The 15145-nt window shown below is 40.9% G+C and overlaps 1 protein-coding gene across 1 annotated transcript; it reads right to left on the bottom strand.

The window, feature by feature from the left end:
• Window positions 1-4434: 4434 nt before the first annotated feature.
• Window positions 4435-9528, bottom strand: rad51ap1 (RAD51 associated protein 1). Its single transcript, XM_030045952.1, has 9 exons — window positions 9186-9528; window positions 9008-9057; window positions 8701-8839; window positions 7051-7157; window positions 6878-6964; window positions 6559-6699; window positions 6272-6445; window positions 6043-6174; window positions 4435-5927 (listed from the first exon to the last, which is right to left on the bottom strand). The coding sequence occupies exons 1-9, from the start codon at window positions 9200-9202 to the stop codon at window positions 5800-5802; spliced, it is 975 nt and encodes a 324-aa protein (XP_029901812.1). The 5' UTR covers window positions 9203-9528; the 3' UTR covers window positions 4435-5799.
• Window positions 9529-15145: the final 5617 nt, after the last annotated feature.

The raw sequence follows: 15145 nt of genomic DNA, 5'->3' as shown, positions 1-15145 counted from the left end.
TTTAAACAGGCATTTTTTTACACCTGGAATACCAGGTAAACACAAACAGTTGTTCACCCCCTGCCAGGATAGAAACCCAGCAGCATTCTTGAGTCTTGATGAGCAGCTTACATACAGGCTATGCCCACGCAGTGGATGAAAGTGAGCCAATTATAATTTTTTTTTCAGATCTGCTCTGTTTGGCCTGACTGTTCACATTGTCTTTGTACCTGACATCAGTGTGAACAGATCTGTACCATGACTGCACATTTACATCAAGCATTCTTGTATAGTTTCCATGGTAACAGTGGTGTGATGGCAGTCCGTCAGCTGTTCAGGCTGAGGGTGAGAAGGCAGAAAAGAGGCTGGGATTGAAGCATCTTTCCATCTTAAATGTACAGCTTCCCGTCGTCATGACGTTGCGGCGATCCTCCATGTTTTGTTTTGTCCACCACTGCTGGTAAAGTGAGATGTTAGCATGCTCACTCTGATGTGAATGTTCACCATCAGGGATCAGATTCTGATTTAGGGGCACAAATGAAAATGGCCCAAATCAGAAGTGAAAATGTAAGATTCATCGTGTTTTTTCACTGTTAACCCTGACACAAAAATATCTGATGTGTGTCACACTGGAGAAAAAAAATCAGATCTATGTCATTTTCTACTGGCTGTCTGAACCTCACTGCTCATGTCTGCTCAAGACTTTCTTTTAAGTTTTATTATTTGAGCATGATTTCTATTACAATTCTCATGAATAATTCTTTCGGCTTGTCTAAGACATTTCCCTGCCAAGTGGGACGTCCATTTATCAGCTGTTGGAGTACAAACAGACCTGCAGCATCTACTCAGTGGTGCAATGACTCTGCATCCTCCTGAGCTCTGCCACACCACACGCCATATGTCTGTGCTTATCAGAGGAGACAAGAAATTAGAAATGATATCATCAATGCTGAAAAGTAATCAAAGATATTTCTCAACTGAGGACATTGTTCAGTTGCTCAAACAGTGTTTCGCACAGTGACTGCCATCAAAAAACACTGCGGAGAATAAGTCACTGTTTTTTTTTCAGGGGAGATTAAATAAAATGATCATGGCCTCTCATGCACTAACGGCTTCAGTTTTCTTACTCCTTATCTGCTGATCAGCCACTTGTTAAATTTTGAGTGCCGCGTAGCCATCAGTCACTAAACTCAGTACATATCCAGTGAATACACAAAACATTACGGACATCCTTCTGACATGAAGTGGAAGCCTTTTTTTGCAACCCACATCTCACTTGCCTCACAGCTTAAGGACCCGGAGCACTGCTGCTTTTCATTCAGGTCTTTAAACAGGCATTATTTTACACCTGGAACACCAGGTAAACACAAACAGTTGTGGTTCAACCGCTGCCAGGATAGAAACCCAGCAGCATTCTTGAGTCTTGATGAGCAGCTTACATACAGGCTATGCCCACGCAGTGGATGAAATTGAGCCAATTATAATTTTTTTTTTCAGATCTGCTCTGTTTGGCCTGACTGTTCACATTGTCTTTGTACCTGACATCAGTGTGAACAGATCTGTACCATGACCGCACATTTACAACGAGCATTCTTGTATAGGTTCCATGGTAACAGTGGTGTGGTGGCAGTCCGTCAGCTGTTCAGGCTGAGGGCGAGAAGGCAGAAAAGAGGCTGGGATTGAGCATCTTTCCATCTTAAATGTACAGCTTCCCGTCGTCATGACGTTGCGGCGATCCTCCATGTTTTGTTTTGTCCACCACTGCTGGCAAAGTGAGATGTTAGCATGCTCACTCTGATGTGAATGTTCACCATCAGGGATCAGACGCTGATTTAGGGGCACAAATGAAAGTGGCTCAAATCAGAAGTGAAAATGTAAGATTCAGCGTGTTTTTTCACTGTTAACCCTGACACAAAAATATCTGATGTGTGTCACACTGGAGAAAAAAAATCAGATCTATGTAATTTTCTACTGGCTGTCTGAACCTCACTGCTCATGCCTGCTCAAGACTTTCTTTTAAGTTTTATTATTTGAGCATAATTTCTATTACAATTCACATGAATAATTCTTTCGGCTTGTCTAAGACATTTCCCTGCCAAGTGGGACGTCCATTTATCAGCTGTTGGAGTACAAACAGACCTGCAGCATCTACTCAGTGGTGCAATGACTCTGCATCCTCCTGAGCTCTGCCACACCACACGCCATATGTCTGTGCTTATCAGAGGAGACAAGAAGTTAGAAATGATATCATCAATGCTGAAAAGTAATCAAAGATATTTCTCAACTGAGGACATTGTTCAGTTACTCAAACAGTGTTTCGCACAGTGACTGCCATCAAAAAACACTTCGGAGACTAAGTCACTGTTTGTTCAGGGGAGATTAAATAAAATGATCATGGCCTCTCATGCACTAACGGCTTCAGTTTTCTTACTCCTTATCTGCTGATCAGCCACTTGTTAAATTTTGAGTGCCGCGTAGCCATCAGTCACTAAACTCAGTACATATCCAGTGAATACACAAAACATTATGGACATCCTTCTGACATGAAGTGGAAGCCTTTTTTTGCAACCCACATCTCACTTGCCTCACAGCTTAAGGACCCGGAGCACTGCTGCTTTTCATTCAGGTCTTTAAACAGGCATTATTTTACACCTGGAACACCAGGTAAACACAAACAGTTGTGGTTCAACCGCTGCCAGGATAGAAACCCAGCAGCATTTTTGAGTCTTGATGAGCAGCTTACATACAGGCTACGCCCGCGCAGTGGATGAAATTGAGCCAATTATAATTTTTTTTTCAGATCTGCTGAACGGCTTCAGTTTTCTTACTCCTTATCTGCTGATCAGCCACTTGTTAAATTTTGAGTGCCACGTAGCAGTCAGTCACTAAACTCAGTACATATCCAGTGAATACACAAAACATTACGGACATCCTCCTGGCATGAAGTGGAGGCCTTTTTTTGCAACCCACATCTCACTTGCCTCACAGCTTAAGGACCTCCTCTAATTCATCTGTTTTTCTTTATCTACATTTTTCTCTTTTGTGACTGGTAAAAGTTTAATAAAGAAAATCAAAGCATATCGGCTGCCTCATCAGTGTGCTTCATGCAAAGAGGAAGTGGTGTTCATTCAGTGCAGCTCAGATAGGGAACAAGGATACCGTGCAAACAGAGGAAGATTACATGGAATGCACGGACACAGCGAGCGTTTTCAGCGGGACGACATTACTCGATACATTTCAGTGCTCAGCTCTCAGCTTGCATCTTTGAGATAAAGGAATGATCTGATTTCCAGTGGTGCTCAGCTGATGGCAATCTGCCTCTTCTAATTGGCTCCAAGTTGTAAAAGGATACAGAAACATATAGCATATCTCCAAAAATAGGTAATCAAATTTCACATGTAACATTCATACAAATTATAATCTGTAAAAATATCCAAGCTGCCGGTAAATCCTCACAAGAATATATTCATAATGGTTGTTTTTCAGGCTATATTTGGTCTCAAGATGGCATAAACAACACCTGTGAGCTGTCGTGCTGTAAGTGTTTATTTTGATGTAGATGATTGGACATTTTAGCGGTGGCACCTCAGAGTTGTCCAATAAATACTAATCTATTGATTATGGTCTGAATATTTACTCAGTGTTCCCATTTTATATTTAATGATGCTTAATATGTAAAATATTCCCTACTGTTTCTCCATTGTGAGTCTGAAAGTTTTTCTTTTTAACTGATTATTTTCTTGAATGGATCTGTCCCAAAGGCATCAACAGTATGAATTACAAACTATTTCAAATTGTAGCAAAGATTTATAAGCAGATTGGATCCTTTGAGAGGTTGTAGCATTTGGCTGAATTTGATTACCTTTTTTGCACATATGTAATTATTTTTATTTTATTTTTTAGATTAAAAATGAATTGGCACAGTGCCACACATATCCAGCTCTGCCTGGCATTTCTGCTGCAGTAAGCTCTGCCCAGAAACCCCTCCTTCTGTTCCAGTCTACATATTGTTCATGGACAGCAGAGCGTTTTCAAAGTAAACATTTGTGAGGCAGGAGGTTGCTTACAGTTCACAGGCAGAAAGTGAGTGTAAAGGAACAAAATGGGGATCTAGGATATTCACAGGGGATATAGGGATTATAATTATTCAGACTGTATACAAATACCACACTACCAGAGAGTACCTGTGTTTCCAGATCCGGTTACTACAGTGTTAACCACGTTAATCCACGCCTACCAAGTGGTGTTGGACACTAGGCTGTTTTAACCCTGTCAGCATAATAAATGATGGCCTATCAGTGGTATCATAAGGCAAACAACCACCACCATGAACAAATAGTGTTTCTAATTTTCATTGAGGCATTTGACATCAGTTCAGAGCTGTTTGCTATGAACACATGTAATAACCAAAGCGATTACAGTGAGTCACTTTGCCTACTTTCTCTTACCTTGTGGTATGTTTTTGTCATCCAGTGATGCCAGTGATGAAAAATACCATGAGGCACAAAGTACACTGAGATCCTTTGTTGTGCATGTGTTGTGCAAAATTCACTATACATTCACTGCTGAGCACCAGGCACATTAGAAGTCCTAACAGAAATAGTGTGGGATTACTACATTTATTATAACAGATTAAAAAATACCACAGAGGTAAGGAAAGTGTCACAAAGACCAAGTCAAGAATGAAAAAATCACAGTGGTTTTCAGCTGAGGGAAGTCAAGTTGGGTTTCCCCTACAGCCGTCCTGGCTCCTAATCATCCTGAACATACTAAGGATTCCCAGCAAAATGACACACGTTATTTTAATTTCTCTGCTTGACTCTGATGAGAATGCAAATGAATGGCTTCTTGGGTCAGAGCTGCCTCTCTCCCCCTTATCTGTAATATTACCACTTCTGTAATTCAGGTCTAACTCTTAACAAACAAAAGTATATGGGATAAAAATCTTATGGTGGGGACGTGGCCAAATCTGTTTATCTGAGCCTTGGAGTTGTTTGACATGGAAGATAGTTTTAAAAATTGTACTGTAAATTATTGAGTTAAGCTAAACCTGATTCATGTACAGCAGAAATGGCTTTTTGGGGGTAGATTACTTTAATATGCAGACTCTCAGTACATGGCAACATTACAGCCTTTAATCTGAAATACAAATTAGTGCTTCAAAACAAGAAGTATGTTTCAAGACATCATATCAAGTTTATTAGGGCGAAAAAGAATTTAAAAATTAGAAACAAAGTAGTGTCTACTTTGGGTTCAACTTTTTTTTTCTTTATTTTTATACATATATGTACACAGCATACAGTGTTTGCTCACAAATACAGGAAAAGGACGCCAATTTGATGATAAAATTAGGGCAGATGAATAGTGTAATTTAAATCAAATACCAGGTAGAAGAGTACCATGATCACCAGTTTGTGTTGAGCTTGGGGAAGATAACAGAAATGCAAAAATTTTGAAATAATTTTTGACACAGTTGCTGTAGCAAAAACCATGAGAGCAGCATTAAACCAGGATTTCAGTCACTCGAGTGAACAAAACACACCTCATGACAATTCTTCGACCTTTTTGCTTCACCTGGAGAAAATATAATACATCAATGGACGCCTTGTGTATGAGCTCCCAGAGTTTTGAGTGCCATGCATCAAGCATCATGCCAAAACATATTTTGAAGTCACTTTATATTTGTAAAAATAAGAAAATGAATGTAATATTTACATGTGTTTTTTAAAACAGAGGACAAGAGACCACCACACACACACACACACACACACACACACACACACACACACACACACACACACTGAGGTCAAGTCAAGTCACTCAGTGACTTGCAACACTGGGGTGGAGTGGTTTGACTCGAACGAGGCGGGACAGTCCCAGGCGCAGACCCTGACCTGGAGACCTTACTGCTGCGCTCTGGGACGAGCTGGGACTTTTACCGATCTGACCTAGAGAAGAGAAATATGTATATAAAAGGCAGTACTGAGTCTATTGAAAGGTAACCGTCCTTGTGTAAATAAAACAAGTTCTGTCGGAGTAAGGTCCTTGCCCTTTAAAAAATACCTGGTGGAGTCCACTTGGGTATTCTGCCCCCTGCTGGGCTGAGAGAGGCTGCAGGTTTAAATGTGGCAGCTGTGGTGGGGGCGGCTGCTCTTTTCGGCTCTGATGTCAGCTTGGCTGCAGGAGGACTTCTCACTGATGTGGACGCAAAGAGTAATTTTCACAACAATGACCATTTAATTCTAAAATTACGACCAAAAGCTGCACTTTAAGGTTCATATCAGGAACAGACCTTTTGGCTGTGATTTGGCCTTTGCAGGCTTTTCTTTCTTTGAGACAGGAGGCTGTCTGCTCTTCTCTTTCTTGGCTCCTTTTTCCTTCTTAGTTGATTTGTTTGCTTTCTTCACCGTAAATTCCTCGTCCTCGCTCTCATCTTGTTCACTGTAATCCTCATCACTTTCTGAATCTGAAGAGACATTAACCAAAATTATACAAAATGAACAATTACACACACACACAAAATGTATGCAGTACATCAGAGCAAAACATGAACCAATGATTTAGGGTGGGAGGACAAACCCGGTGTCAGTTTGGGCTGATAGTCCTCATCCTCATCTTCGTCCTTCATCTTACTTCTCTGCTGCTCGGTGGCCTTGGAGGCAGCTTTCCTCTGTCGGGACGAGGCCCCTGACTCCTGCTCTGCTGTGATCTTGTCAAGACCTGAGGAAAAGGAACACTTCTCATACCATTTCTGTTGGCCTGACAGGAAATACGCTAATTGTTCTATTGGGGTTCAAACTATGAAAAAGAACAATACTTGTGTAGCAAAATTCTTTGTCAAGCATGGGGGGATACGAAATGTGTGATAAATGTGTGGACTGTATTTGAGGGCAATTACCCAAAAGAGTGACATTCACACTGCAGTTGGAAAGGTGCAGTGAAGATGGATTTGTGTTTTCATCTACTGGATGTCCACCTTTGATGTCTACAAAAACAGAAGAGTAAAAGTTAACATCTTAACAGTGAGTTTAACTGTATGAAAGCACATTTGTTTTCTGCTACAAAGCATACCATTACTGGTGAGGGACTGGTTCTCCTTCCCATCTGCTTCATGGAGCAGGGAGAGTGTAATGGCTGCTTCTAGATCTCGCTGTAACAGCTTCTCCTCTAGCGGTTTTCTGTGAAAAACACCAATGTCTTCATTTAAACCTATGTTTCCAGCACATTCAAAAGGAGGTTGATTTCTGGTCATGTCACACATACAATAGTACTTCTTTCTAAAATGGTTTATTATACTTCTCAAGCTATTTTCAGAAACCACTAATGTATCTATCAATGTTTTGCATTTTCATTCCAAAATGTAAGTGAAAGCATAACAGTGACATTAAAGGCTGCTCTCAGCCAGAGGCAGAGGGGGAGTGTCAATGTTTCATCACACCAAGTTGTTCTTTGGAATATGACGCATGGTGGCTGTCATGTTGTTTGTATAAGCTAATTAGTGGCAAAAAATTCATCTGTTCTCCTGTTGCTCACAAGGATTTGAACATCCTCAGTGTCACGGACATTGTCTTGTGACTGCCTACTGCAGGTGCTATCAGTTACAGGATACAGGTTACAGGTTACATTTCCTCTATATCAGCTTACAACTGTTTTTTTTATGATTTTTAAATTGATTTTTCATTATGGAACTGGTTTAAAGTAAATACATTGGTCTCACATGAAACAAGATGACCTAAGAAGTCAGTTGGTTCCAAGTATGTCATGCTAGGTTGTTGGCAAGGGAAATAAATATAGATCCTATGAGCACCCACGACTCTCCACTTTGCAGACAGACCCACTTCATGCTAATTCCATGCAGTCTGGGGCAGAAACCATACAGTACAAATGTGTTATTTTGGCCTATTTTAAAATGTTCTATTGTGACCTCTAGGATGATCACAGCTTCATGAAAACTTACATCCACAAACTAGAGGACACAAAAATCACAATAAATTGCAATATTGAATCACAATACTTAAGAAGTGCAATATAGATTCAATCAGCAGCAAAGAATCGTGACTGTATTGAATTGGGAGATAAGCGTATGGTCCCAGCTCATTATTTCTTCCCTAGCCTGTCCCACAATGCACTGTAATGCATGTAAGGGTGTGCTCTGCCTGTCCCTTGTTGGGGTTGTACTGGCAGAGATGTGCAGAGCAAAGTATTTGGCACTGAGCGCTGCCCGTGTCATCCACAGGGTTACTATATATATAGTAACTTTGAATTAAAAGGTTACTATATAACAGTGAATTAAAAGTTACTGTATATATAGTAACCTTTTAATTCACTGTTTAAATATCTGTTCTGGCATTTATTCCTTATATTCCTTATTAGCGCATATCAAATCAGATAATGTGTGATATGCATGTGTAAACAGAATAATTCAAAGAACTTGTAAATGACTTTTTTTCTTGTCTTTGTGTGTGCAATCAACTTGTGAATTTTTATAGTCATACCTGAAAGTAAAATTTTGATCCCTTTCCCCTGTGTGTTAAAAACAGTGTTTTTTGGTAATATGTGGTCATAAATAGGTGAGTTTCAAGACTTTCCACTAATGGGATTCCTTGGGACTTTTTTTTCCCTCACTCAGGACAAACTGACGATACAAAATCAGTTGAGTTTGCTTCTCTTGCAATTTGTCCTAGGTTGACCTCAATTTTGGCCTAAAATTACTGGACTAACCTGCTCTGCTGGCTCGCTGTGGAGGCCGAGCTGCTCTCCTGGCTGGAGGACTTGCTGGATGGTTTCTTGCGCTCCTGTGGTTTTACATCCTCCCTGGCTTTTTTGCTGGGTGGCGCCTTCACACGGGCAAAGTCCTCATCTGTCTCACATGAGGACATACAATAGAAGCATATGTGTGCATGAGTGTGTGCACACTGTAGCAGGATATGGGCTCAGGACGCATATACCTACAGATTAATAAATAACCCAGGCTTTGTTAACTAGACTGTAGGTTGGAGTGAAATGCGTCAGGGAGTGTGTGACTCACCGTCGTCATCAAAGTCTTGGGAATCACAATAATTCACAACCTTTGTCTTCCTGTTGATAATAAACAACACGTTACCAACAGACATCAGTTAGATTAGTTAGTGAGCAGCGACATTAGCAAAATGTGACTAAATGTAAGCTCACACGGGATGAAACACGCTTGACAAGGGCTTACAAACCTTGATGGTCTGTCCATAGCTCGTAAGATTAAAAAAAAAAAAAAAAAAAGAGGTTACTTATTCACGTAGCATTCGCTGCAGCCAAGCGGTCTCCCCCAAAGTAAGTTAGCTAGTGAGGCTAACTAGCTAACGTTAGCCGGGTGGAAAACGAGGCGGAATACCGGTGGTCGACTCGTCGACAGTCAGTGTCTAAACTAACTGGTGTCTTTTCATTCAGCGATTGAAATGTGACCAAAGTTATGTAGCTATAACATTAAACTATCCGGTCTTACTGTCCTGCCGAGGTGCTGCCACACTTTCAAGCAGCCCGCCTGAACCGTGACGTTTTGTTGACTAATCTGACAATTAAAGCGCCCGATTCGTCAGAGAGCTGGGAAAGCTGGAACATCTACACCACCCTATATTTTAGGCTAAAAAAAATTATACGTGTTTATTATGTAGTTTTGTTTAAATATGTGATAATTAAAACGGTTTATCTACAAGAAGTCTGCTTTAGTTTTCTCCAAAACAAATGTGTCGAATCTGCTTCTTTAAAACAGTTTGGTGTTGGTGCCCATAGATATCTATAATAAAGGCTTTTATTATAGATATCTATGTTGGTGCCCACCACCAGCCAGGCTGCAGAAAACCAAAAGCTTTGTAGTTTTTTCAAAGTCCCAGCCGTAATGAGAAATATAATCTGACACTATCAGTTTTTGCTTTGTACTGTTTTATTTTCTTCTCTTATTTGCTGCTTGCCATCGAACTTCTGTATCTTTGCCTTCTTTTATTCAAAATGCTAAATATTTACTCGTATGTTTGAAAAAAAGAAAAGAAAAATGAGAGGCAAATCTAACACAGGCTATTTCACTCTTGCTGGGATGCAAACACACAGTTTTTATGGGTGTGCATTGGTCCAAAAACAAAAAACAAAACAAAACAAAACAAAAAAAAAAAACCCTGACTTTTCCTTGAAAACATATTTAGAGCTATGTTTTCGAACATACAAAAAAAAAAAAAAAAAAAAGCACAATAATGCATTTGTTTGTATGCACAGCATTCATTCAAAATACATTTTGCAGCAAGATATAAGTTGGATATACTTGCAGATATGTCAGCAGCATGTAAGAGGAATTTGTTTACTGTGTCCAAAATATATTTTGAATGAATGCCACATGATCACTGGCCGAGGTCTGAGTCCTGTTTGTTTCCTCTCCTGCAGGGAATAGTTATGTTTCCCTGGATGAGTCCCTCCCCCAGGCCGGGCAGTCCAGCAGATGGCAGTAAGAGACCGGTGTTCCAGTGCCACCAGATCACAGAGGTCCTGCGCCTGACCTGGTGAGTGACACGAACATGACATGTCCCCAGCCCGCCCAGTCGCCCACACTCCAGCCCGGAAGCAATCACGGCTCCTTTGATTTCTCTTTTACTGCACTTCTGAGGAAGCAACAGCCTTCCCAAGGGTTATCATTTTCCAGTTTGTGAGTGGGTGGCTGTCGGCTGTGGTTTGTCACACAGTGGACCTGGAAGAGAAGTGCAGGGATGTGATGATCCGTGTCCTCGGACCCAGACAAGGGAGGAGGACACGCAGCCATGGGGCCAAAGGACTCTGTGGTCACACATTCCTCAACTCCTACAGCGCTGCCTACAGCCACGACCAAAATATCAGATCCAGTCATGCAAACACTGCGGTCACAACATCACGCTTGCATTCACATGTATAGATGTTTACATCGTACTGCAGGCGATGTCGCAAGTGCCGTGGCAAGACATGAGTTGTTAACCATTTGAACAGCCGTGAAGCCACCGGCCCTGCACTTCAATAAACCATGAGGTTAGAATCTCACTTTTTTGGCTCTCGCTCATACATACATCACTTTTTAACCTAGTGCAGGAAGTGATCTGGAACACCGTGTTATTGGAGTAAAAACTGTCGCCACCCACGTTTATTCCTAAACAAAGTCACATGACTGCTGGTGGACGCAGCACACAAGGGCTTCATCTACATAAAAACAGACAGAACCTCCTAGAATATTGCTGTGGCAGAAGTTGATGTATGTGATGTTAAATGTACCTGAATATGAAAATAAATCTGCACATTAGTCTCAGTGGTAGTGCACAATCCTCAGTATGTGAACCTCCAAGGACTGCTGGTGCACTGAAGCTCAGGTTTACTTTGGACCCCTGAGCGTGACCTTAATAATATTCTGGCTTGCGAACACTAGAATCAAGGTAGTTTACATTTAGGACTGGGTGATACTTTGATATTAAACTAATATTGTGATATGAGACTAGACATCATCAGGGTTTTTGGATATCATGGTGATATGGCATAAGCACTGTCTTTTCCTTGTTTTATAGGATGCAAATAGGATGCAATTTTGTGAACTTTTATGAATGAATTAGACTTTTCTTATTGTCCTATTTGCCTCTATCTGCTTGCTCATCATATCAACATCCCGAATGATTATTTATCCAAAATTTCTTTTCGGTATATATCTATGAAAGAACAAAAAGTCATTCATACAATATCATCACAGTATCAGTATTGAGATATTTGATCAAAGCTACTATCCAAATATTTCATTTTGTACATCCTATCCAGCCCAACTTTTATTTTTATGATGCTATAATGTGTGTGATGTATCTCAGGGTCAGTGCTGATAGAGCAGATTACATGGAAGAGATGCACAACCAAACAGATATGTCAAGACACATGAACATGCACAACTATGACAAAGCTTTATTGATCCCTGTGGGCAAATCTGCAGCAAAAGTGACAGGAAACAGCAAGGAAACACTGAAAATAGCATATAAACACAGACATACAATATTAAAATAAACAGTAAAAGCATAGAAACAATTGTGGGATAACATATGCAACCCACAATTTCATCAGTCATGGGTCAGAAGTATTGCAAAAGGGTAAGAGAAAGCGGGATTACTTACCTATATGTGTTTACTTTACTATTTCCAGTACTACCATTACAAGTATGTTTACACTATCAACAGGTGACAGTCGAGAAATAACTGCCTGGGCTATGCGCACTATTACAAACTGACTTGTTTGTACCACATGTTAAATTAACCCTGTTAGTTATATAATTAAATTATCAAAAGCTGCTGTTGGCCAAGATATGCAGCGCAGCCATAAATGTGATGTGTATCCATAGCAGCAGCAGCAGGCAGTATTACCAGACTATTTTCAAATTAGACATCCAGCTTGATTTACTAGCCTACTTGGCAGTAGTGAGCTCATCGCTGTTCTTAATTTGAACTTGTTAGTTGGAAGTGGTCAGGAGGCAGCTTTCCCCCTCAACCACTGATGTGAATAGCGTCATTATGTATAGCATCACTGAGTAGTAGTTTGTGTGGGGCTTGCTCAGGCAAATGCACTTGCCCTTGTATGGATGTTCCGCAGGCGGAGACTCTGCCGTGATCTTTTATTGTGCTTTTGTTTCCAATTTGCTCTCTGCAGTGTCCTGTCTTTTATCTGGACCCTGAGTCTGAAGTAAAGTTTAAATTGAACTGAATTGCGACACTGTTATTCACATTCCAGAATAGGGAGGGGGAAAATAGATTAGTGCTTAAGTATAGAGATATTTTACAGTAAAGTCAAAATCTATTACATTTATCAAAAATCTTACCAAGTTGTGAAGTCTCATATTCAGTGTTAAAATCTTTATTTTCTTCAAACAAGTTAAAAAAAAATCTGCCAGTGGGATGAGATACCTCCACTTGTTTCTAATGCTGATCAACTTGTTTCCAGAACAAGTGTTATTGATCTTCTTGATCCTGGCGGGCTGATCTGCCTTGTTTCAACACAATTGTTCCTGTTCCTAAAAAAAAAAAAAAAAAAAAAAAAAAATCCTCAGACAAGTGAATCTGCACTGGAAACAAGTGGGATTATCTCATCTCACTGGCAGATTTTTTCGTTGACTTGTTCTTAGAAAAACATGATTTTTAACACCCGAATGACTTGTTTGTATAGCTGTTTTTTCTTGCTGCTAAAGTGTATATTATTACTCTGTGTGTTGGGTATAGTTTAAGCTTTTTTTGGGAGACAAAAACCTCAATCTGTCAGTGACACCGTTCAGTCAGGCAGGTCACTTCAGCAGGGAGCACCACTTATTTACAAGCCCCACACACTAAATATGGATTGATGAGTTACTAAGTGTTTCGGATATCCGGTGTTGCAGTTGTGTCAGTGTGATGTTGTTATTGTAGTCTGGAAATGGCCTCGGGTCAGATGTCTTTAGGCACAGACCGGCGGCAACCACAGCACAGCCACAGCAGCCGCGGCTTTAGCCAGGGAACCAGAGTGGGCAGATAGCTCTCTCAATCAGCGGCTTCCGGGGTTTGTTTTCTGAGACCTCCTCTTCTTAAGTGTATGCTTTCGAGGACATTTTTTGGTGCGCACGCACAGCAGCCACAGAGCTAATTGCTAGGGGGATGTGAGGCTTTAGAGGAACAATCACAAAAGAGACTCAAGGAAGTGTGGGCTCGCCACTGCACAAACTTAGCTTGACAAGTGTTTTTCTGGACGATATGGCTTAAACTAATCCTGAAGTTGAGAGTGCTTATGAGCTTGACCATTGCACCGTTGTTTACGACTCTGTATTGAAGATGATAGACACAGACACTTCTCTCCGGTCTGTTACATTCACAGGTTGCAGTGATGAAACAGAGGACCTGGAGCACAGCAAAGCAGTAAAACATTTACTGTCCTCAAGGACAGCGCAAAAATGAATAAAAAATCAAGGTAGTTGACTAATTCATATATGCTGAGTCATCATAAGGAGGCTTTGGTGCCTGAGTTGTCGGGCAGGCTTATTGTCAATATCAGGCCCCGGAGTCAGGAATCTGCAGCATGATTATGTGTGTTGACAGAGCCCCAGGATATAAACAGCATCAAAGGGCCAGCGACAGTTCAGGGCTGACAGTCTTACACTCTGACACCATTCAAAATAGCATCTGTAAAATAGCATTGTTTCCTGCGCTGCCGCCTGGCACTTGAAGGGCACCCAGGGAGCGTGCTTAACAGGCCGGCCACAGGCTCGAAGACACGAGCACGTTCAGTCTCAGTGGCTTGTGTCTGGTCATCCTTTGCAAGCATGGCACTAATAATGACCTACAGTGTACAAGGCTGAGTTTTCTTCGTTTTATCATGAATTCCTACACACCAAAATGATTAAATCTGAAACAGCCTTTGATCTTGGACTCTCCTTTAGATATGTGGGGTGTTCACTGCTTTATAAATCAGCTCTATCAGAGCCTCTTTTATCACGTTGACATTGTTGCAACTTTTCAGTGTAAAAACATTCCGAACTGATTGGCAATTTTCAGTCTGTTTCCTGTTGGGCAGAAGCAAGTGAACCAAAATAGTTAGGATACACAGCTCAGGCTCACCAGTCCATTGATAAACAGATGGTGTCTGAAGGTTTACCATTTTATTTTGATACTCTACTGAGACAGGCTACCTGCAATGCAGGGGATGACACAGTTTTCTTTTCTAAGTTTAGCTGAGTGTTCAGATGACACACTGTGCATCTGCTGAAGCTAATGTGCTTTTGTAAACACCCATCAAGTACATTTTTGTGGTTATATGTTACGCAGAGAATTCATACTTCTCACGAGTTTTATTTATATTTTTTCAAAGGAAAGTGACGTGAGACCAGGCAACCCACATGTCAGCGTCCCAATGATATGCTGCAATGCAGTGAATTATTATCCCCCAGACAGGGATGGGATGTCCTTGCAACTGTTACACACCAGAGGGCGATATTTACATATGAGAGTGACAGAGTCCCATCATGCAAATTCAGCTGAGCTGCTGCTCCAGCATTTTTCTACAATGTCAAGCTTTTGACTGTGATCCAACCTTGCTTTTTGGGCAGTGCTTACTCTAATCATTTCCCTATTTCAGGAATTCTCTGATGTGCCAAATCATGTGTTACTATAATGGGCTATGCTTTCACAGC

The sequence above is a fragment of the Myripristis murdjan genome, chromosome 23 (genome assembly GCF_902150065.1).
Source record: "Myripristis murdjan chromosome 23, fMyrMur1.1, whole genome shotgun sequence".
Taxonomy (NCBI): domain Eukaryota; kingdom Metazoa; phylum Chordata; class Actinopteri; order Holocentriformes; family Holocentridae; genus Myripristis; species Myripristis murdjan.
This window is presented reverse-complemented; position numbering and strand designations above follow the sequence as displayed.

Excerpts from the sequence above, each read along its gene's own strand:
- rad51ap1 (XM_030045952.1), bottom strand. Across the intron at positions 8,840-9,007 it reads CCAAGACTTTGATGACGACG|ATGAGGACTTTGCCCGTGTG; the intron begins GTGAGTCACACA and ends CATGTGAGACAG. Across the intron at positions 6,700-6,877 it reads TGTGAATGTCACTCTTTTGG|GTCTTGACAAGATCACAGCA; the intron begins GTAATTGCCCTC and ends CCTTTTCCTCAG.